At 38.1% G+C, this 25,044-nt stretch overlaps 1 protein-coding gene across 17 annotated transcripts in view; it reads left to right on the forward strand.

Annotated features, from left to right (window-relative positions):
* Nucleotides 1-25,044, forward strand: part of PLEKHA6 (pleckstrin homology domain containing A6) — a 199,549-nt gene that overhangs the window by 154,432 nt on the left and 20,073 nt on the right. For 8 of the 17 annotated variants that reach the window (XM_060689782.2, XM_087889469.1, XM_087889468.1 and 5 more), the window contains 8 exons: nucleotides 636-722; nucleotides 3,057-3,110; nucleotides 9,702-9,782; nucleotides 13,455-13,607; nucleotides 13,947-14,027; nucleotides 16,420-16,569; nucleotides 18,102-18,197; nucleotides 23,183-23,294. In XM_060689782.2, coding sequence (XP_060545765.1) covers nucleotides 636-722; nucleotides 3,057-3,110; nucleotides 9,702-9,782; nucleotides 13,455-13,607; nucleotides 13,947-14,027; nucleotides 16,420-16,569; nucleotides 18,102-18,197; nucleotides 23,183-23,294 — 814 coding nt within the window. The remainder of the gene's footprint in view (nucleotides 1-635; nucleotides 723-3,056; nucleotides 3,111-9,701; nucleotides 9,783-13,454; nucleotides 13,608-13,946; nucleotides 14,028-16,419; nucleotides 16,570-18,101; nucleotides 18,198-23,182; nucleotides 23,295-25,044) is intronic. The other 9 variants (XM_087889481.1, XM_087889483.1, XM_087889484.1 and 6 more) reach the window with 2 other exon arrangements.

The following is a 25,044-nucleotide window of genomic DNA, read 5'->3' on the forward strand; positions in this document are numbered from 1 at the left end:
CAGGAATTCTGGGAGTTGAAGTCCACAGGTCATAAAAGGACCATAGTTCCCCACCCCTGTTCTAGACATTCAGAAGCAGGAGCATTTCAGCCTGCAAATCCTCTAGCACCATCTGTTCTTAATTCTACTTAACTCAGAAATAAATATAAGGGATCTGTGCTGAGCCCTAGTTCAAGTAAAATATAAGGTATAACACTCTAGCAGCCGAAATGTGGTGCCAAAGTGGCAAGTTAAGGCTGAGGGAAAGTGTCATGTTAGTTGAATTGGGAGGGCAGTAGATTAGACAAGTTTTTGATCTAAGACTTGAAGTGTTCATCTTTGTGGCTACACCCTATGGCTTGATGAATATGATTTTCAAAACAAATTAGAGAGTGTCAATGGAAGTGGAGAGCAAATCATCCCAGGAATGAAGTAATATTGTAATACAGATTTCAAAGTAGCTCCTCTTATAAAACCAGCCTTTTGTCTTTTTGTCCAGACTTCAGTTTCAAGGAGTTTCTATAAGTGATTAATTCATCACCACTTTAGTTAATGGCCTTTGATATTTTTTTTCTTCCAACAGGAAGGTCATTGTTATTACTAGATTATTAACATAAGGAAAATATATCTCACACACATTCCTTTTGTTTGCCCAGTATGATTACCTTGGTGATAGAAAGCCTGTTCCTGCAGGAATGTTTCCCTTCAACTATCCAGCATCCCCTACAGTCCATGATAAAATGGTAAGCGACAATGCTATCCCATTCTTTCTCTAGCGAAGGTGTTTTTCTTTCCTAAAGCTATCATTTAATTCAGAAGTGGAATAATTGCTTTAGCAGCAAAGTTCATTAGGGTTGGTTATGAGACCAGCCTGGAGGCATCATGACTACGTGAACAGGTGGAAAATTTTAATCATTAGCCTGACTGCTGATGATTGGTTGATCATAGTTTGTATGTGTTTTCGAAGAGCAAAGAAGGAATTGAGCGTGTGATTTTTAGAGAAAGAAAAAAAAAAACCATGCATCTACTCAGTCGTTATTTATTCATTCAGTTGAAACCAGTGTTTCATTAACATTACCACCCAGGAAGAGTTGCAAGGAGATATAGAATGTGAAGTCCAATATGTATAGAGAGAGCGAAGATGACTTTGATGGGGATACCCAAGCTCTGTTCCCAAAATGACGAGGGGCAAAACATTGTCAAAATCCAGAACATCCATATAACATTTGGAAATGGCACAGACACCTCCCTAATTCACCGACTCTAAGAGAGAGGAGGAAGTTCAGTATATCTTGCATATCTCCATCAAGATTATCTTCCATACTTTAGGGAGGAATAGACCACCTGTTTAACAACTTGGTTATTGAGATGTATCATTTCTTGCTTCTACCTCAAAGTGAAGGAAAATTTGCAATTAAGTCACAGATCGCATAGCAAAGCTGTTTGCATGTTGAAGATAATGGCTCCACCAATGGCTTTCATTATATGAGCTGTTTATTCTTGTTGCTCATTTCAACCAAGTATTTGCCTTGTCTTCAGGGTTGGTCCACTTCTATGGGTGATCTCTAGATGGAAAAATACTGCTTTATTCCCTGTGACAAGTAGCATCTTCCCAAAGGCTGAACACCCATAAATACTTCTGGTATTGTATATGGGATATCATTCCGAAATTAAGATGGTATCCCAAAGAATTGAGAATGCAAAAACCGAGGAGTACTAATCCTCTTTAATTCTTTATTGTCATTCTCTGTATCACAAAAATAATTAGAGAGTCAAAAACTGAAGTGGAAAAATACACGGTAAAACCTCTGTTTCCCCTTATTGGCTATTTTTATATGCTGTTTTTCCTTGGTCATTCTAATTCTCTCTCTGTTTGGTTATTCCACTGCGGGGGAGGATCCATGTGGTGGGGGCAACAAACACTGTGAATGGGACTCTGCCAAATGAAAGTGCCAACTTCATTGCTCCATGCCACGTTTTTTGACCCTACCTGACACCTGAAAGCAACCAGTAAATCCTGGACTGGATTTAAGGTGCCCTGTGGAACAGACTCTAGTTGCACGCTTGTTGCACGTAGCTTCTTCCCTCACTACCCCTGCTTTTTCACCAGCTATGCACAAAAGCAGATGCATGCGGCTGAACTAAAAATGCAGTGAGATGAGTTTGGTATCATTAAGCGGGTCAGGAACATTCTTTCTGATAACAAATGCTCTGTTTCCAACCTCAGCCTTTTTTTTTTTTCCTCTCCTCTGACAAGGCCCATATTCTTGTACTATCTCTGAAGCTGCATGACCGCAGTGGATTGTACAGAAGCATGTTGTGATGGAGCCACACACTTTTTTTTCCTGTTGTCCAGTTGATCTGGGCATGATGGGTCAGTTCAGAGTTCATCATATGTAAACACCATTGTACCTGCTGAGCAAAAAACAGAGGAAAGAGACATTTCAACATAGCCCTTTGCTTTCAAGGTTACTTCTCCTGTCTTACAGGGGAAAGCGTTGAATGGTATCTGCAAAGATGTTGATCTTGGCAGCAAATGTAGCCTCAACAGCAAGAGTAGAGGAATCGCTCTTGAGGTCCTGAATTCAATTAACAACACATGTGGACTCAGAAAACTGTCTTTTGAAGGGGAAGGAGTAAAGACTTGTATTGTGATATAACTTGATCAAATGATATAACTTGATAGCCTGCCAAACTCAGGCCGTATTAAACAAGATAGAATGACCTGGATTAGATTAATGTGGTCACTCTGTTAATGCTCAGCCATACAATAAGATGCAAGCAAGGCTTGGGGACAGAGCATTGATGATAGTTCTGGGCTATCGGGATCTCTGAGAGTCCCTGAAATAAATGTTATATACTTCCTGATCTGAAAAGATTGCTGAACCACTATTCTTCACTTATCTTCTCTCTTTAAAAGTGCTTGGGAGTCTGTGAATGTTCCCTTTGCTGTATGGGGAAAGCTCTTTGCCTGTCTCTAGTTAAGCTGCACCTAACTGCTTTTGCTTCTTCTTTGTGTTCGTTGTTTTTGTATGTTTGTGTTTCCATTTTGCCGCATGCCTAATGGCTCCTGATAGGATGAACTTTTAGACCTTCAATTGCAAAGAAACCTAGAGTATTTGGACCAACAGGTAGGCTAAGCTGGCTGTGTTCTCCCTCTCCCCACTCCATTCAGCCTTGGCTCTGCCAAACCCATCTCCCTCCAGTCCTGTTGTTGGACCTGTGTCATCCTCCCTTTTCTGCACCTCCTTCCCTTTCCCTAAAATATATTGACCCTGTGCTAGCACTATTGATTCTGAGTTTGTGTTACCCTTTCTTGTGTGAGAGCAATGCCCAGAGATGGGCAGCACAAAAATCCAATAAATAAATATATAAAAATAAATAAATGTTTCATTTTAGGAGGCTAAAAAAAAAAGAAGTACATTGCTTGTCTAGAGATCTGTAGATTTCATATGCTAGAATACATGTTTCTTTAATGCATTCCTGACTACAGAATGTTTACATAATATTCTGACTAGATTTTCTAGCAGAATTCTGCCGAAATATTCACATGGGTGGAGGAATGTGGTATTCTTGGCAAATATTTAGTTGGGAAGTAGCCAAAGGGTGTACGTGAGTGTTGTGCCTTCCCTTGCATAATCATCTCTCCAAGGGAAGACATTATGAGGAGTGCCTCTCACTGAATATTTTTTAAAATATTACTAAGAGGGCATCTTGTCCTCAAGATGTTGTTGGGGAATTCCTTTTTTCCCTAGAGAATTTTTTAAAATCATCCCCTCAGTTTCTCTGCTCATAAATCTGGTGAAGAATTTCAAAAAAATGCCACAGACATTTCTTTGAAATGTTTTTCTCCTTTGAATGAAATGTTGAAATTCTTTTTCAGTTGAACTGATAAAAAAAATGTAGGAAAATTTCTTACTACTTTCTACTTCTATTTTTCATTTGACCTACACATGGATACATTCTCCTTCCCCTCAGAAGATTGGCTTTTAAAAAATTCATTACTGTCCTGGGGACATACCTCCCACCAAGACCAAAGGCAGATGTTTGTTTGGCTTACCTGCAAACTTACCTAGCAGGAGGTGTATTTAATGGCAGGGTTAAGCTCTTACCATTGCCCCAAGTGTCCTAGAGCTTCCAGTTTAGGAGCTGTGGAAGAAAAAAATGGTAGATGAATACCTAACCAGTCACTACTAGGGGGTCCTTGCTGCTCTCTGAGTTTGGTTTTCTTGCAGACATTTCATTACCAAACTAGGTAACATCATCAGTGCAGTGATGATATTATCTGGTTTGATAATGAAATCTTTGCAAAAAACCCACAAAACTCAGAGAGTACCAAGGACCTCACAGTTCAACTCTGAGCTACAAATATTCTCTTCTGTTGGTACAGTCTCTACTGCGCTTGCTAGTGGTTGAATGAAATCTAGCACTGGCTGTACTTTAAATGGTTTCTCTCTGATGAGAATAGCAACAGAAGCTAGCTAGAGTCCCCACTCGTGCAGCTCAACAAGTATTTCCTGCATGCCTGTTTCTTGAAGCAGTTTATATGTTTGCCAGATCCAGTTGGTAAAGCTTTCCTTGGATTGTACTCAGTGGTGGGATTCAAATAATTTAACAACCGGTTCTCTGCCCTAATGATTTCTTCCAACAACCAGTTCACCAAACTGTTCAGAAAGTTAACAACTGGTTCTCCCAAAGTGTGCGAACTGGCTGAATCCTACCACTGATTGTACTGCAAGAAGTAAGGAAGTTGACCTGAAGTCTGAAAGAATATTTATTTAGGAAATCCTGCACCATCTTGAGGTGTTTGCATACTCTTAAGACTAATATTATGTCTTAGCACTACACAAAAGAAGGGAGGGAGGGTTTTGTTTGTTTGTGTATTTGTTTTTGCAGTATGAACTGTCAAAATCCTGCTGTTCGCTTTTTAATGTGCTGGTTTAACAAATGGATCTATAGGTAATAGGAAAAAAAAGACTTTTCACCCAGAAGCTGAGATACTACAGTCCAGAATTCTAGCAACACATTTTATCAAATTAGGAAGCAGCAGCTGAGGAGCAATTTTGGATATCTCTTAATGTTTGAGGATCAGTGTAAAAATAAGAGGGATATACTCTGGGATATTCAGCTGGGGTTAGAGCAGAGGTCTTCAAACTTGGCAGCTTTAAGACTTGTGGACTTCAACTCCCAGAATTCTGGCTATGCTGGCTGGAGAATTCTGGGAGTTGAAGTCCACAAGTCTTAAAGCTGCCAAGTTTGAAGACCTCCGGGTTAGAGCATCGGATTAAACCTGAAGAGATTCAAATTCTCAATTGCTTTTTTTCAGCCTAATCTACCTCACAAGGTTGTTATTATTACCATAAACTTATAATAAAAGGAAAACCTGGGTTCACCTCCACCCAACCCTGAAAATAAGATATATTTATTGTCCTTCACTTCAAAGTAACTGTGAGGGATGTGTACTAATTTGACAAATGTGCCAAAAGGATAGAAGTCCAAAGGTTTCTAAATCCCATTTTCTAGATTAACACTGCAACACACACTCACACACACAAATGTCAGGAAGGATAAATTTCAGTTTACCCATTCCCTAAATTGTCTCAGTAAATACTGGTATTTGTTTTAAAAAAGAAAGAAAAATTATTGGAAATCTAATCTTGAATCTCTAATGTTCTTCCAAAAAGTGAATTTGCATTTAACATCTAAATGCAAATTCACTAACATGTGCTATCAAAAGTTATGTATCTATGAAGCACAATGATATGCTAATATACACAACTTTGTGAAATTTTTGAGGTAGGCTGCAGGTATTAAGGTAAAGCAAGACTGAAATCACATTATATAATTGTAAATCATTTGCACATTAAGAAAATATTGATTGTTAAAAAGGCTTGTAGAAATGCATACTGTATAATGGAGAAAAATGTGCAGAAAACCACAATCCAGCAGGTGAAAATCCTGATAGATATCTATATATTAAGAATATATAGAATACATACATTCCTGTGATTTTCTTTTTTAAAATTGCAGTTTAAATCCAGGAACAGGACATACAGTAATAAAGTTAAGAATGTAAATGAATATTGTAGACTAAGTGAAGTTGAACTTTACAAAGTCACCCATCCTAGTTCTTTAAGGACACCGATGAATCTAAATTATTTTTATTCCTTCATTTTTCTGTCTCCTTGTTGTCATTTATCAGACATTGGATTTTCTACCTGTTCCTACAACTTCATGCATAACAATTTCTTCATTGCCAATAACTTTAGCTATTGGCAAGAAACATCGATCCTGCATCATTGTATTTCATCTTCCTCAATCAGAATTACTTGAAGCAAGCTCCAAGCAGATTGAATGAACTCCAGGCTGTATCAAAATCATTATGCAATGCCACAAATATCCCCATCAGAATTAGCTGCTATATTTGTTTGACTCAGCAGGAACTAAGCAAATTGATTTGTCCAGTTTGAACCATCCCCTCTTTTCCCCACCACCATTTCCGTCGGAAAGGTTGGAGACCTCTGTCCTATAGCACTGAGTTTCTGGATTCTTCACCTTTGCAAAACCTTTAATACTAACAGATTTATTAGGAAACATGCTTTTGTAGAGTGGATTGGAATATCAATCACCTTTATTAATCTTTTGGTCCCTCAAGATTATCTGCAGTTTAAATGTAAGCAGCATGAATTGTTCAAATATGGTATGCAGAATAATGGAGGCAAATAGAATAAAATATTTAAGATTACATTCCTGTACCCATGTGTATGCTACCAGAATATCTGGTATATGTATGAGAAAGGGGTGTGGTGGCCAAGTGACTAGGACACTGGGTTTGTTGAACAAAAGATTGACATTTTCAAGACCTAAGTCCCACGTGACAGAATGAGCTTCCATTACTTGCCCCAACTCCTGCCAACCTAGCAGTTCCAAAGCATGTAAATGCAAGTCGATAAATAGGGAAGGTAATAGTATTCTGTGTGCCTTCAGCATATAGTCATGCTGGCCACACAACTATGGAAGCATCTTCAGACACTTCTGACTCTTCAGCTGTTAAGTGGAGATGAGCATTGCCCTCTAGAGTCAGGCATGACTGGCAGGCAAAACCTTTATGTGTGTGTGTGTGTGTGTGTGTGTGTGTGTGTGTGTGTGTGTGTGTGTATGTGAAGGAACAGGTGAATTCAGATTTGCTCACCACATAAAATCCAGTTTTTATCATAGCAACTGTATGGAAGGCTGTCTGCCCACTAGAAAAAAAACACATTTAACTTTGGTAACTAACACATCAAGCAGATAACCCAAACAACCTTCCTTACAACTTAAATTTGAGATTCAGTAGTATTCTCAGCATATTATGTGGTATTAAGGTACAGTTGCTGACCTCTGAAAAACACCAAACAAAATCAAAGCTTTTTGAGAAAATGCTGGCAGAGAATTTCGACTGGAAATTAAAAAACATGATGGATGGCTGATACTAGCCTGAAAAATGCCTGCATGAATAAGTGCTAGTTCCAAAACCGATCTCATGTGGCCTCAGCATCAAAATCCACCACTATACAATAATATGTAAGGTGTGAGTGCCTAGGTTGGACTGAAACCAACCTGCTGGGTTACTACTCATAGTAGTGGGATTCTGCCCCTCTGTTTTCATTTTAAATTTTCTAAACCTTGCAACTTTGCAAACCCCTTTGCAGCTTTCCATCTTCTTCCACTTTGGACCATAGGAGAAAGATTCTACCATAGTCACCTACCGCATTCTGCTCCCGATTTTTTTTGTTATGCCCTGATGATTTGTGTTTTTAAGTGCTACTGATTTGGAATGTTTGTTTATGTTCCTTGTGAGCTGTATGAATATAGATGTAATCCTGTCGACTTTTGTTGAAGAATGAAAATTTATTCAAAGATATTCTTCTTACCTATCCTTGAGGTTTTGTTTAAGAAAGGATTATTTTATTATATATGGTTTGTTCTATAAAACCTATATTTAGAAGGAATTCAAAAAACGAGAGAGATACAGCCCTACATAAGTGCCTCCCCTTCCTCCAGGATCGGTCTAAATAACCTATAGTACCATATACAGTAGGATGTACACAAATAATGCTTTCTAAATGAAGAAAAATCTGTAGCTCAGGTTTCAACTGTGGATTTCTTGGTATTCTCTGAGCTTGGCTGTTTGCTAAGTAACATCATCAGTAGGAGACTTTCTACATCTCAATACTCCAGATTTAAATAATTTGTTCTGTTGAATTGTAACATTTATTTCTGAGAGGCAATATTGTAACTAGTCTGGCCATATACCTGAATAAAAGTCTATCCATCAATTTAAATGTTGAGGAAGTATGTGGGCTACTCTCTATTTTATAGCACTCTAGGTTTTTCCCAATGGAAAATGGAATAGGCAAAGATAACTGAAGGTACGATGTGGTGCATAAGATTAAAAGAAAGAGAGAGAGAGCTAGTCATAATTAGCAGCAGCTTTCCTTGGCTTTTTTTCCAGAATAGAAGCAAATTATTTGCTATAGCAACATCTATTTGCTTTGCTTGTTAAAGAAGTAAAATGCTGCTCCCAAAGTAAAATACTGAAGGGTAGAATACATAGCATTTCAACAACCACCTGTCCTGTTGAAATCTTCCTTTTTTGTACTATTTCTGTAACATAATCTTTGCCCACCAAGCCCTATTAGATCCACAGAGGAAATGGATTGCTCTAGAGTTTCCAAAGGACCTGTGACCAAAGCAATTCCATAGGAGAAAGAACCGTTTGTAACTTTCTTCCTTTCTTCCTTTTCTAAGTGGTAAATGACTATTTTGGAGGGGCCAAAAGAAAAAAAAATGCAGCAGATCCAAACATGGATCAGCTGTATTGGTACTCCAAATAAAATAATGGAGATGAAGTGGGTGGGGTAGGACAACATACATATATGTACACATACATAGTTTCCTCCCCCCCAACCCAGAAAGATAGCCCAATATGATTCCTCCAATATAATGTCCTTTATTTAAAACCATAGGATGGTGTCCTGGCCCAGTTGCGTGTGCAACTGACTTTGAATGGAGATGGAGAGGTTCTGGGAAAGACCAAGAAAGGTTATCCTGTCAGTGAAATCTAGTGCTTGTACAGTAAGGATTCTTGTCAGCTGGAAGGAGGCAGGATTGAGTCCTTCTCTCCAACCAGGCTCCGTTTCTCCGTGACTGCTATTTATATAACTCAATAAACATGTGCATGTAAATTGCAGCAAAGAATTGAAAGGAGACTGTCCACAATCTACCTTGATGAGGTCCTTTCTCTCATAGAGGATTGCCATTCTGCCTTGAGATGACGAGCTGCTTTCTGGAGGCACATCATTTCACCTCCACAAAGAATTAAGATGGGACCACTCTGCCCCAATTGGCTATTCCATTCAGAAGCCACTTATTATCAAGGGAACTGAAGTAGTCATTTCTCCCTGACAAAGAAAAATTCAGGGCCATTTTACTTAACAGCTTTTCATTGAAAAGACTCTTCAGTTGAAGTCTCAAGAAAGTTCACCACCCTTTTAAAGACCTGCATGGCCCTAACAATTATCGTAAAGTGAGCTTCATTTTGGTACCTCTCTCTACTATAAGATCTGAGCTACGGATCCAGATATTTCCACATTTATCTTAGGGATGACACAAGTTTAAGCTTGAATGGAAATGACTCTGTCTCCATTAGCATCATGACTGTTTTTCCTTATCTGCCACAGATGAGCGAGAGCGAGACTTTGATCAGTATGGTGAACAGAATGGTGGAGAGCTCCTCTCCTAGGGCTCAACTGTACTTGCAAGTAAGACATCACAGCAGCTCTGCCATCAACCATGACATTCCAGCTGCTTTTGCATACAGCAGAACCATCCCAGTATCATTGTTTCATGCCTCACCTCCACAACCATCTGTGAGGTGGCCATTCAACTTTTCATCCTACCGTAGCATTTGTTTATAAATTCATCATGGCATCCGTGCCCCCTTGTGCTAGTGACTCCAATAGAGGAGGCTCTCTTAAAATGGTTTAAATCCATATATTTCTTTTGAGATTGATGAAAGCAACTCTGGTAATATACATCTTGTGCCAGCTCCTTTTCTCTAATGAAATTCTCAATATATGTATGTAAAAAATCTGGATTATAGCCGATAACCACCATTTTAAAAAATCCTTGTCAGGCTGTTTTCTGCTAGAGGAGAAAACCTACCAGTTGATTAGTTTTTTAAATGGAAAAAAAATCTTTGATATTATATTTACATAAATTATGGTACCTCTGGAAAGTGGTTAAGCATAGTAACATCTATAATTATATTTACATGAAGAAAGAGTAAGTTTTTCCACAGTAATTTACCCTTCTAATGGTAGAGTTGTCTTAGAGTTTTGTAGAGATTCTGTTTTTGTAGGCTTGCCATTGTTCATTTTGTATTGAGCAACGCAGTCAACAACAGAATAATTAGAGCTGCATTCCTCCCAATTACAGCCAGCCATCTACCATCAATCTCTGTCTTTGGCTTCAATACTTGTTTTGTCACTTTTAGCACTAAAATATATTTTTATGGGTTTGCACCACTATATAAGGAAAACAGCAGTTGAACATTAATTATAATTGCTGGTTAGATGGAATATATTTTGGAGCAGTCTGAATTCTGTTTATTATATGAGAAAGTGAATTGTTGTATATTTGATGATACATTATTATAAGCCCAGGGCAGGATACCTTATTTCTGTTAACAGCTGCATTCCTTCAAAGTAAGAACCACATACATGGTGGGTGGAACTGAAGCAAAACTATAGGGAAGAGGAGATGGGCACATTTGATCTTTCTTATACCCCTATGAGGGCGGGGCTTTTTGTATCCTCTTCCAAGATACGAGGCTTTGTAAAGAGGCAGATAGCTCTTCTTAGAAGTCTAAATTGGTCTCTGGCTGAAGGTTTTGTAAGTAGGTCATGAATCCTTGAGGGCTGTTATGTTGCTGTTCTCTGGCCTACTTGCATTGGAGAACCTGAAGATGGTTTTCAACCATTTTCCAAAAATAGATATTATTATGTTACATACCCTTCACAAAAATATGGGAAGATACTACAGACCAAGGCATTTTATTTATGTAGACAAGCAGTGACTTTTTTAGATTTCAGTGCATGTGAAATTCTTTTGTAATGATATTAAATGGTATTACAATTAGTAAAGAAATATGTTTTAAGATGTTGTAATAGTTAAATAAAAGCATGATGCGTTATGTTGTGGATGGGGTTTTTCTTCCCAGCAGCTCCTTTTCCGTTAAGGAAGTACATTCTAATCAGTTCCTGCAAAATATGTGGTAAGGTCAAGGAGTGTGATGGCTCAGTAGCTAAAGATGCTGAGCTTGTTAGCTGAAAAGCTGACAGTCCATGTTTGAGACTTGAGTGCCACCCGACGGGGTGAGCTCCTGTTAGTTGCTCCAGCTCCTGCCCACCTAGCATGCAAATGCAAATAAATAAATAGGTACCACTTCAGTGGTACTCAGTGAATACCTCAGTGCCTTCAGTGAGGCACTTGAAACAGTGTTTCAAGTGCCTCAGTGTACAGTTATGCAGGCCACATGACCATGGAAATTGTCTTTGGACGACGCTGGCTTCCTGGACTAAAAAATGGAGATGAGCACTGTGCCCTAGAGTCGGACTTGACTGGACAGGGGAAACTTTGTGTAGTAAGGCCATAATGGTGCAGAGCTTCATAACAACAAACCTGGATTCTGATGTAGTGGTGTATGTGAGGGTTTCCTGAATTGCTACTTGTTGGTCATGGGTCTCCACAGAGAGAGAATCTACAAGATGGCAGGTGGAGGGTTGTGATCAAAGCCTCAGTGCTTTGTACATGCATGGAGATGTCCAGAGAAAAGAGGCCAGATTCAATTGCAACACCACATCCATCATCTTGAGGATTTTGACTCTCCCTGCAGATCCTGCCATAATCTGTATTCTACTCTCATACTTGTTCATACAACTGGGGATAAGTGCAATTGGCAACTTCATTTTTCCAGAGAGGAGAAAACCCACAAAATTTGGGTTTGATTATGAAAACTTAGACCAAAAAGGCAGTGTTCAAAAAACCACCTCCTTAATCTGTTTGTATTGCATTGTATTGGTTTGCTTATAAATTTAGATCTGGCTATTATATAAAGCATCTCCATCGTGAAAAATATTGTCCAGATTTTTGCAGTTTTGAAACCAACAAGTAAATTAAGGATACAATCCATCTATAAAGATTCCATTATTGTGATTAAGTACAGGTTCTCAAATTAAACTAATACTAGTCTTTCTCTGCTCTCATTGAACACGCTTGTTAATCCAACTAAATCTAGCTAAAATTAGCCCCTAAAGTCAGCCCCTGACCTTTGCTCTTTCCGCCATGGGCTTAAAACATGGCTATTTTGCCTGGCCGGCTTGGACTGAAGGGGTTTTAGAGGGGATTTTAATGGTTTTTATAGTTTTATTGGGTATTTTTTTTTTAAATGAACTTTGTGTGTTTAGGGCAGTATAGAAGTTCAATAAAATCTAAATCTAATCTAATCTTTATTATTGTGAGCCGCCCTGAGTCCTTTCGGAGATAGGGTGGTATATAAGTCCAATCAATCAATCAATCAATCAATCAATCAATCAATCAATCAATAAATAAATAAATAAATAAATAAATGTCATATTATCCTGAGCAATCTGTTTCTAATAAGTCAGGAATTTAACAATCTATTTATCAGCCATTTTCATCATATTGGCTTCTGCCTAGCATATAAAGTCATACACCCAGGAAGCCTTATGCAATGCAGTGTATATCCATAACAATTTCTATTAGGCCTACAAACCCCATCAAACAATCTTCTTGGCTTTTTGTGCTGCATTCTTGCTTTGTATATTAACTATGAGATGTATTAGTGTCTGTGTAGAATAACTCTTTTGCACCATAGTAGTTATGATAATTTTAAGGAACTTTTTTCCCCATAATCATCCTAAATTCTAGAGGGGCAGGGAGAATGGGCCATATCTTTAATTCTCTTTACAAATATAGATGCATGAAGGTAAACTATGGCTTTATCACATAATGTGCCTGATAGTTGCACACCTAGTACTCCTGTTATATAAAAGTGCTAATTTCTTCATAAATCTGAACAGTCATTATATAAAAAAGGAACATTTTGTTAGAACCCTGACTGTTCCTTCCTGTGTTGAAAGCAGAGTAGCCATTTTCTTTCCTTGACAAAGTAGAAGAACTGTTTTCAAAGACAGCAAATAATCTTTGGTTAGTTATGTGTTGCTTTTGAGAAAGGCTTCATGGAAAGTCTAATAGAGTTGTACAATCTGATAATGTATATGTGTATATTGTATGTATATGTAAAGGGTGGAGAGATCCACTAAGTAGTAGTAGTCTTGGATTTCCTCAGGGGATTATTATGACAACATCAAGGTAGACAGAGCAGCAATGACTTGTTTTTATTTTTTCAGGTGTCTCATTTCCCTGAAGCATATAGAGAGACGCTGCACACCTACAAGATAAATGAGCAACACACAGATGTAAGAACACCTCTTCCTCACTGTCATCTGCCTACTCAATCCATCCCCCATCCTGTTACCACTGTCTACCCTGCATTCCCTGAGGTTCGTGGGGGTTCTTTCTTTCCATTTCATATCTTTAGATAATCCATCTTTTCTGCTAATACAAAACTGCAAGGCTATAAAGGCTCTTGATCATCCTCCATCAAAAATCTTGTGCGGTCTCTTTTCCTTTTGTATCTCTCCTGTCTACTCAATGCACATGTCTTCATGCTGGTTTAATTGTTTGTATTTTCTCTTGCATGGATTTGGAATTCAGGAACTGAGACCAGGCCTCTGGTGGGGTCTAATTGATCTCCATCAAAGCAGCTGAAAGTTTATATTTCTTATTCTTGATGTCTTCTACAGACTTCATGTTTTATTTCTCTCTTTTTCACACGGCAGAAGCTTCTAGGAAAACTCTGTGAACAAAACAAGGTGATAAGAGAACAGGAAAGACTGGTACAGCAGCTTCGAGCAGAAAAGGTAAAAGACATGAATCACCAAAAAAAAGGGGGGTAGTACTATGGACAAGCTGCTTTCAACCCCTATGAATGAACCTCATTTCTCAGAAATTTTCATAGCATGACCAAAAAGATTTCATCTTCTAGGCACTGGTTACATTTAACAGAAGTATTTCCAGTACCCTGAAGCTAGGAGACTGAAATATTAAAATGTAATTTTGCAAAGTGTTATAAATATTTTAAATGTGCCAAGTCAGGAAGATTTGAGTTGATTACAAAACTGTAAACCAAATAACAATAATAAATAATAAAGTAAACAATAATAAACTAAAATAGCAAATGTTAAAAGACAAATGTTCTTTAAATAAGTAGATATAAACCATGATTTTCATACAGTGCAGGCAATAAAAACCTAAATTGAGCCATCAAATATGAGCACCAGGTGTGATTCCCAGGAAAGTCATTCTATAATAAGGAGCCCATAACTGAGTTGCTCTATCCCATCTCTCAAAGCTACTTGCCTGGCTCTCATTTTGGCAGGGATACCTGAAAGAGAGACTCTTAAAGTAACCAGAATGCTTATAGTAGTATCTATGGGGAGAGAGGTGTTCCTATAAGTATCTGTCCCCAAGCCATTCAAATCTTTAAAGAGTAGTATCAGCATCAGTAGTTGAAGCACTGATTTCTTATATCTGAATTGAAGAGTCCCAATTAATTTCCTGGCAAGTCAGTGTTGGAATAACCAAAGCTTCAATCTTCAAAGGAGCCATGCAAAACACATTACAATAATTTAATCAGAAGTTTATCAGAGCATGTACAATTGAGCATTGGCTATCTATTTCAAAGGAGAGTGGTTTTATGAGGTGATTAAACTACCACTGAGTTTCAAGAACACTCCAAACTGCTTTCCCAAACTCTCAAAAGGGCTGTAACCTACACTGGAACAAATAATCGCAACCATCCCAAATAATATTTCTGATCTCAATCTGGACTGAGCTTTGTTTCTTGATTGTCATCCAGGCAATTACGCTGTGTTTCAGAACATTTACCATGTCAGCTGTGTTAAATGAAAAATGTCATCTGTGTATTGATAATAGTTCAGCTAATATCACAAATAATTTTCCACAGCAATTTCATGTAAATGCAAAATAGAAATATGAAATAATTGCAATATGACAAAACAGTAACTACTCTCAGCACTACCTTCTGGAATAGGCTGAACCAGTCTTAGTCAGATAGCTTATTTTGATTGATGCTAAAAACTGTGAAGTCCAAGGAAAGCAACAGGATTGGTGTTCCCTCTGTTTTTTCTCCGCAGAGGTCACTCCCAAAGTGACCAAGGCAGTCTTTGTCCCAAAGCCCAGGTGAATGTAGAACATCAACTTTATGCCTCGATTTTTTGTTAAGCAGTGATTCAAACACTTTCCTCTAGAAATGGAACTGTCTGGCACACTTCTGAGTTAAGTTTCTTTAACAAGGGCTGATTATCACCTCTTTCAAAGGGATCTGTTAAAATACATCCACGTTCTTTGGGCACAACTGCTTAGATTTGTTACAACTGAATGAGACAATACTCTGGACATCTCAATTAATATAACTGTTCTAACCATGGAATCCAAGCCATACTATAAATGAGCAATTTCAATTTACAAATTTTTCACAGCAAATTCTTTTAGGATGGGTGTTTATAATAAAATACCCAGATGTACAAATGAATGAGCATCTTGCTGCTCCCACTATATCAGAGCAGGACACCATACAACATGGATTACTATAGGTAGACTGAGGTAACTGCCTCAGTTGACAGATGCTGAAAAATATCAGAACTATTTTTCTATATTACCTTATTTCTGCCCCTCAGTTAATCTGCTGCCTCACTGCCAGGGTTGAAGCAAGCTTCAGTTATCAGATCATGTGACTTTGGGACATGGAATTGGGAGAAGGTTTGGGATTACATTGACTTGGCCCTAATATAAATTTTATTGCAGAAATACTTATTGTAGACCCCTAAATTCCCAGGGCTTTATAAACTACTGTATTCTCCTTAAGAGCAAGATGTACAGGCATGTTTCTGTTTGTAAATGCTTAAAAAAGTCCTTATCTCATCCAAGAAATTTATATAGTTCAACTCTATTTTTCTCATAAATTTACTAGCTTTCCACCCTGGAGCATGAGAAAAGTTTAATTAAATTTAATGATTTTCAAAAGAATAGAAATAGGAATAAATCCAATTTTCAATGTCATTGTAACTTTGAACAGTCACTAAACATGTGTAAGTTGCTGACTACCTGTACTCTAATCCAGAAAGAGCCTTTTAGCTAGAAAACACAACCAATTTCAAGTCTTGAATTTACTTCTGAATCACCTGCCTTTATTAACAAGCATGTACTTCCTTGTGCTCATTTCATCACTAGGAGAGTCTGGAGAGTGCACTGATGGGGACACACCAGGAATTAGAAATGTTTGGGAGTCAGCCAGCCTACCCTGAAAAGCTTCTGCACAAGAAGGAATCTCTTCAGAATCAGTTGATCAATATCCGAGTGGAACTGTCCCAAGCCAGCACGGTAATCTAACAAGTCTTCTGCATTGAAAGCATTCCATTTTCTATAGTCACAAAGAGATCCCAAACACCTAGAAACCTTCAGGGACTTAGCCAGTTGTGGGTTTCAAAACTTTTTACTGCCAGTTCTGTGGGTGTGGCTTGGTGGGCATGGCATGGCATGGCTTGGTGGGCATGGCAGGAGAAGGATACTGTAAAATCTCCATTCCCTCCCCACTCCAGGGGAAGGTTACTGTAAAGTGTTTTAATTTTTAAATGTTTTTATAATGTTTTTTTTTAAATGCATTATAAGTCTCCTGAGTCTCCAGAGAAAGGCGGCATATAAATTGAATGAATGAATGAATGAATGAATGAATGAATGAATGAATGAATGAATGAATGAATGAATAAATAAATAAATAAATAAATAAATAAATAAATAAATAAATAAAATCTCCATTCCCTCCCCACTCCAGGTGAAGGTTACTGCAAAATCCCCATTTCCTCCCAATCAGCTGGGACTTGGGAGGCAGAGAATAGATGGGAGCAGGGCCACTCAGAGGTGGTATTTACCGGTTCTCCGAACTACTCAAAATTTCTACTGCCCTTCTCCAGAACTGGTCAGAACCTGCTGAAACCCACATCTGGACTTAGCACTATCTAAGGCAGTGTTTCCCAGTGTTAAAATGGATGGACTTCAACTTCCGGAATTCCCCACATGTTAAAATGCCAAGGTTGAGAAACACTGATCTAAGGGAAAGGGTTATGTGTCTGTTAATCATTAGCTTTGATTTATCCCATCATTCAATATCATTCACAGCTATACCAATAGAAGCATACAGATAGAATTGTTGAGCCTCTGGTCATCTCTAGCCGGCATGGAGATTAGTAGAAGCTTTGGCCTTCTCAGTTTTGCAGCCTTCACTGCTTCTCCAGCAGCATTAGCTGTTGTGAAAACCAGGTGCTTCCAGCTGAGCTTGAATGGGGAGTCTGTTCTTCTTGTTTTGACAATGCTGGTGCTACCAGGAAATGCTAGAATTGAAAAGAATAATGTTTTGATAGTTTAGCATTGTGCAATACATCTCTACAGTCTTTTATTCTTTTACTGCCTTTTCATTTCATATAAAAAGGGGGGAGGGAGGGAAGAAATGAAGACATAAAGCCCAACACAAGGGTAAGTTGCAAAATCACATTGGAGAGGGGGATCAAAACATCCAAAGTGTATGCCATCAATTTGGTCTCCCCAAAACTACATTCAGGGTTTCCTGAATAAAAACTGATCTCTGTTTTCAAGAATACAAACAACGACAACAACAACAACTAAAGAAACATGCAAGATACTAGCCTTGCTTCCCTACCCCTGAAGTCTTGTAAAGAGTCTTTAAAAATCAAGTGTTTTTAGGAATGGAAATCTTTGTCTCTTCTGTGAAGTTATGAAGGCTGTGATCCAAACAGATGGTTGAACAGTTAGTGTTCATATGCCAATTAGTTTTTCTGCACTACAGGGATCTAGACAGGCATTTGTATCTTGACGACACTGTTTGCAAATCCCCACAGGCACTGGCCAACAGCACTATGGAATATGAGAATCTGGAAGCTGAGGTGTCAGCCTTGCATGATGATTTATGGGAACAGCTGAACTTGGATATCCAGGTGAGAGAATGAACTCTCTGCATCAGATGGATTGAAGGCAAATGATCAGCATGTTGAGAATATGTTGGAAATGAGTGCAAATTTTAGCCAAATTTAGGGAAATTATTCACCCAATTTCTCAGTCTACTAGGTTAGGGAAATTTTCAGAAGGTTAACTGTGCCCAGCAAAAGTTATAATATAAGATACTTGGAGAGCCCAAGTTGAGAGAAAGTGTAAGTGGCTTAGAATTAGTACTTATTGAGTGGCTTAGAATTAGTACTTATTGAGACACAAACTTCTGTTTGTAGAAATATTGTGTCATATATGCCAGATAGATGTTTAATCCAAGCTTGCTTTGCTGATATTTAGCGTCCTATAGCCCCATTGGAGGACAGGAGCTGTTCTGCCCCCTGGTGGAAACAATTGCTTGCAGCAATAGAAAGTGCAGGCAACATTTTTAGTTCTAATTGGATGGATGATCTGCTTATCCCATCTCGGTGTTTAAATTATAACAAATTAATGCTTGTTTATATTTGTCTGCATATTTCCAACATAATTTCACTCACCTTGATATGCAGTTGTGTCTCCATGACTGAATTGAACTACAATAACAAAATATGTATCACTGGTAGCTAGATGGGAAGGATCTAGTAAAGGATATTTCCCAAGTGATCTCTCAGCTGAGTGACCAGAGTAGCTCTTTCCTGCAGATATTAAAATTGAATTATGACACATTGCCTAACTATATTTACTCATTACAATTTAAATATTCTGCATTTGAAATGAGTCTCACAAATCAAAGGAAATGTTTGAATATTTTTGCAATGTTGCATGCTGGATTTTGCATGGTTGTGATTATTACTTTAATTGGGGAAACGGGGGCATAAATAGTCATATAGCAGGAGAAGTGATACCGGTAGGTGAAGGAGAAAATGTAATAAAAAAAAAAAGAGTTGTGACAAGAAATGAGGAGCAAAGGCTCCTGTTATCTCTTCACAACATAGATATGGTTTTTAAATATAGATATCAATTAAGAGCATCCCTGCCGAAGGTCAAAATCTGTAAGAAGGTGTCTATAGTGCCATAATCAAAGTTCAGTCCATTTTAATTCAACAGGAGTAGGCCTTCTATTGCAAGATTGCACTTGGCATTTTGCAAATTTGCACATATATCCCTATAGACACCCTTAATGCCAATACCATATTTACTATACCATCTTATAGTAATATAACTATATTATTATAGTAATTTAAGAGCCATGGTGGCACAGTGGTTAGAATGCAGTACTGCAAGCTAACTCACTGCTCACTTCAGGACTTTGATTCTGAGTGGCTCAAGGTTGTTTCAGCCTTCCGTCCTTCCGAGGTCAGTAAAATGAGGACTCAGATTGTTGGGGGCAATATACTGACTCTGTAAACTGCTTAGAGAGGGCTGTAAAGCACTGTGAAGCAGTATATAAGTCTAAGTGCTATTGCTAAGTGCTACTAATGAAGAAAATTAACATATTCCACCCTGGAGATGCATTTAATACCAGCAACTACTTCTGCTTTACTGTGGTATGGCCTATGTAACAACATCTTGGTAGAGTTGAGGTGACTCTTTCCTTGTTAGAATGTAGAATGGGACTTAGAATATTAATTTTTATCCAAGCATTTTTTTTTTTGCTTTTCTAAGTTTTTTAAATTTAGCTAAGAGTTGGTTTTGTTTTTATTATAAATAAATATTTGTAAATTGCCTAATGGGTATGGATTTTTTTTTAAATGAATACATTTACATATCTTGCTCATAGCACATTTTAGCCATATATGTTATTGCAGAGTCACAAGGGTAACATAATTCATACACTAACCATATTTATGGGACAATGTGATATAAAAGCAATTGAATAGTTTTCAGAAACCAAGCTTATTTCTTAAGTTCTATACACTGATGTAGGGATATCAGCTGTTTCTTTTCTCCATCCCAGTGAGTCTGGTCACAACATCAATTGAAGAACTGTAATAAGATATCAGGCAATGAATCAAAATTATACAGACCCACACTGCCAGAATTGTAATTGTTTTAAAGACTGTAGCCACAATTGTAAAAACCAGAATGCAGAATATTTTCTGCATTATATTTATTGTACTCCACACATTCGTGCCAATAGGAAGCTACCTCTTGAAGCATTCTCCAATTTAGAGATAACATTTATCTACAATCTGGAGGCTTGATAAAATCATGTTCACACACCCACAGTTTTCTGCATGAACAATCTCATGTGAGACACTATACCTTTCTTTACTTGGGGATTACATAGCCTGTTTAGAAACTGTTCTAGAGGCTGAATTGCCAAGAGCTGATGAAGCCAAGTGTCCTCAGGAGAAGATGAGCTTAGTCTATAAAAAAGATTGCACAGAGATTGAGCAAGGATGAGCAACTGAAACAATTTAAATAATTACTTTTATTTATTTTTAATTAATTCAGCAGAGAGATATCACCACGTTAATTGTGGAAAAGTATTTTTGTGGTAACATTTGTAACATAATTGTTTCATCTTTTTATAAAGGAAGAAAACAACTTTTCCTCAGCCCTCTTTGCTGCTCTGTACTCTTTTCTCTCACTGCAGGTCTATTCCGCAGTCTCTCATCCATTCTTCTCAACACATAGCTTTCCTTCCTTTGATTTCCATTTTTTTCCCTTTCCATTCTTCTCTTCCCTTTGCAATCATTCCTCTACATTCTTTTACGAAGACTCATCTACAGAATGCATGAATATAACAAATTCCCAGTATATTTTATTAAAATGCATCTTTGAAGGGGAATTATTTTTTGTAGAAAAGTTGAACGAAGAGATTGCTTACTCCTTTGTTGCCTAGTCTTTCTCTGCTGAATTTCCCTTTCCTACAAGATACTTTTTCCTGTTGCAGAATTCTAATAGAAGATGCAAATAAGCCTAGGAGAAAAAGACTTCTCAAAGACATGTGGACTTCAATTCCCAGAAATCCCCAGTGATTTGGATGCCACTGAGTTCTGAAATCTGTAAAAAAGAGAAACATAACCAAGAGCAGATACTTTTGATGATGCATTTGCAATTCAACCATAGGGTCAAACATCTCTATTCCAGGTCCTCATTTTACCAACCTCAGAAGGATGGAAGGCTGAGTCAACTTTGAGCCGGTCAGAATCAAACACCTGGCAAAATTAGCCTGCGATAATGCATTCTAACCACTGCGCCACCATGGCGCCTATGACTCTCCTTTTATAATATATTGTTTTTTATTGGGTGTGATCCAAAAATTTTCAGTTTAAGAGTTTTGTTCAAGTTTGAAAGGATCCTTCCAATTGTATTGTAGCATTCCAACTATTCTGAATCTGCTTTGAACTTGAAGCAGCTCTTTTGAGTTTAAAACAAGTCTGAGCTTGAAATCAGGCTGATTGGAGCCAAGGACATATCCAGAGTGATCAGAATAACATCAGAATATTTCCAATAATGTCAGGATAGCTATTTCAAATTCAAAACAGATCACACTATTTTGAATTTGAAACATTTTGTTACCATCATTTTCTTCATACTTGGATGAAGTATGCCTTCATCCAACAATGCTCTTGAAGTGATGTCCCGGTGCCCAGAGGCTGTACAGATCTGGATGGGGAGGAATAGGCTCAGGCTCAACCCATCCAAGACCGAGTGGCTGTGATTTCCGACGTCCCGATATAGTCAGTTGGTGCCATCACTGACTATTGGAGCCGAATCATTGGCCCCCACAGAGAGGGTGCGCAACTTGGGTGTCCTCCTGGATTCACGGCTGTCTTTAGAAGAGCACTTGACAGCCGTGACCGGGAGGATTTTTCATCAGGTCCGCCTGATTCGCCAGTTGCATCCCTTTCTGGATCGGGACTCCTTACGCACGGTCACTCATGCCCTCATCACCTCCCACCTGGACTATTGTAACACTCTCTACATGGGGCTCCCCTTGAGGAGCACCCGGAGGCTCCAGCTGGTGCAGAGTGTGGCCGCGCGGGTGGTAATGGGAGTGACATGGCGCTCCCATGTAACACCCCTCCTGCGCGAGCTGCACTGGCTCCCGGTGGTCTTCCGGGTGCGCTTCAAGGTTTTGGTTACCACCTTTAAAGCGCTCCATGGCTCAGGACCTGGGTACTTGCAGGACCGCCTACTATCACCAATAGCCTCCCACCGGCCAGTACGCTCTCATAGAGAGGGGCTCCTCTGGGTGCCGTCGGCCAAACAATGTCGACTGGCGACCCCCAGGGGGAGAGCCTTCTCTGTGGGGGCACCTACTATCTGGAACGAGCTCCCCCCAGAGATACGGAGGATCCCGGATCTGCGCACCTTCCGCCGTGCTCTAAAGACCTTTTTATTTCACCAGGTGGGCCTGGCCTAACTTTCTCCCTCTTTTTAAACAATTTTAATATTTTTAATATTTTTAATCCTCAAAGTTTAAATTTGTTTTAAATTGATTGGGGTTTTAATCTGTCTGGGCCAAACTATTTAATTCGATTTTATTTCTGCTTTTTAAATTTTCTATGTATGTATTTTATTGTTGGCTGTTCACCGCCCTGAGTCCTTCGGGAGTAGGGCGATATACAAATCAAATAAAAGTAAAAAAGTAAAGTAAAGTTGCTTATTCTTAAATAAATGTGTTCAATATCAAAACAGCTGAATCAAAATGTTTGTATTCTATTATCATGATGAGGCAGTACTTTAAATAGTTTTTAAAGGAAATATTTTACACATGCGCTATTTTTCTTCCCTTAATCATATTTCTGGGGTTTTTGTTTGTTTGTTTGTTTGTTATTTTAATTTATCTACTTTCTATTATAGTAGTTGATAGCCTGATAACAGAGAAAAGAAAAGAAATATGCATACTACAACTAATATTAGACAACATGCTTGCCTAAAATTACCCTTCCCCTTGCTCACAATTAAGTATAGAAAATTAATTACTAACATTAGTACTTAGTTTAATTAAATGTGGATTTGTTTCTCTACCTTGGTTTTTCAGAATGAAATGCTCAACAGGCAAATCCAGAAAGAGATCTGGCGGATCCAGGATGTGATGGAGGGACTCAAAAAGAACAATCCCTCTCGGGGCACAGATACCGCAAAACACCGAGGTAAGGGCCACTTCTATTCAGAGAGATCTTGATTTTTACTTCTTAATGAGCTGTGGTGTTGTAGTGGTTAGAATGCAGTATTGCAGGCTAACTCACTGTTCTCTGCCAGCAGTTCGATTCTGAGCAGCTCAAGGTTGACTCAGCCTTCCATCCTTCCTCATCAGTAAAATGAGGACCCAGATTGTTGGAGGCAATATACTGACTTTCTAAACTGCTGTAAAGCACTATGAAGTGGTATATAAGTTTAAGTGCTATTGCTAATAGCACTTTGCTGATACAATGTCCAATTAATATCTGAATGTTAAATATCTCTCTGTTAATTATCTGCCATTGCAGCGAACATGCATTTTCTGCTACCTGAAATGCTCACTGGAATCTATTGGCTGCTGTTCCGATCAGTGTAGAATTACCATTTGTTGCACTTTCCTGCTGTATCCTGGGACCATTGCTAAAAATGTCATAAAATTAGGAGGGTCATGTGGTGACCTACTTAATATCCAGAATGACTCACAATCATAATTTTGACAAAATAACTGAGTTGGAAGGGACCTAGTCCAACCCCCTGCTCAAGTAGGAGACCCTATACTATTCTGAACTTCTTAAAAACCTCCAGTGTTGGAGCACATAACTTCTGGAGGCAACCTGTTCCACTGATTAATTGTTCTGTCCGGAAATTCCTTCTTTGAGCTCAATTTCTGAATTTAAGTCAAGGACTACTTTATTTCATTTCAACAAGCATTCTTCAATCTTTAATATTGAAATATTTTGGACTCCAATATTCAATTTCTATAATGCTCAGTCAGAACAGTCTATGGCTCATTTTAAAAATATAATAAAAAGTTCAGTTCTGTAAAGTGAAAATTGCATGCATCCTATTTGCTAGACAGCTTCTTGTGTTGGCAGTAATATAACTCTTCTTGATGATACTGTTTTAATCCCTTTATTTTTCTTGTGCCATTTCTGTTTAACTGGCTCACTTAAAACCACTTATCCTTCATAAATTGGCCTATAATTTTAAACCAGTGGTTGCATGCAGCACTATCATCTCATCTTATGGCAATAAATTCCATCAGTTAAAACTGTGTCAAGGGAAAGAATTATTTTTTTGTTGTCAGTCTGACTGCATTTCAAATGGCATTTGAAACATATTTCTCTCTATTCATATTTCCATGCATCATTGTGTAAACTTTGTTCTCCACTACTTCAAGCTGCCTCTTTAAAAATTTTAAAGAAATTTTTAAGAAGTTCTGAATGCATTAGTTGAACTTTAAAGAGAAGGTTTCTAATCCATTTGAATAACCCTTTCTGTACTTTTTCAAATGTGCCCTATCTACTTAAAATGAAGTCAGCATGCAAAGCATTTTAGATTGAGTTTTATATGCCCTTCTGCTTTATGATCAAGTTTTAGATCTCTCTTCCCCATCCCCGCCCCTGTGACTTCCATCTCCCAAAATTAATGACAGTCTACTAAATGATGATGCTGATATAATTATTCCAAACTTGAGTATCTGCTTTTACCTTAATGCTCAGCATGAAATGTTTTTTTTCAGCTGTAGCTGAAAAGTTCAGCCCTGATGCTGCTTAAGTACAGGGCAGCAGTTCCCTATCTGTGTTACTCTGGAGTGGAGAAGCATAGAGGTCTCATAAACAAATAAATTAAGTAGTTAACCAATAAATGTGGCCTTTTCTTTAATCAACCAAAGGTACCAATAACAACTAAAATAACTACAGTGGTGATACCAGGATTAAA

This window comes from Pantherophis guttatus, chromosome 3 (genome assembly GCF_059756535.1).
Source record: "Pantherophis guttatus breed Tessera chromosome 3, ASM5975653v1, whole genome shotgun sequence".
Lineage (NCBI taxonomy): Eukaryota > Metazoa > Chordata > Lepidosauria > Squamata > Colubridae > Pantherophis > Pantherophis guttatus.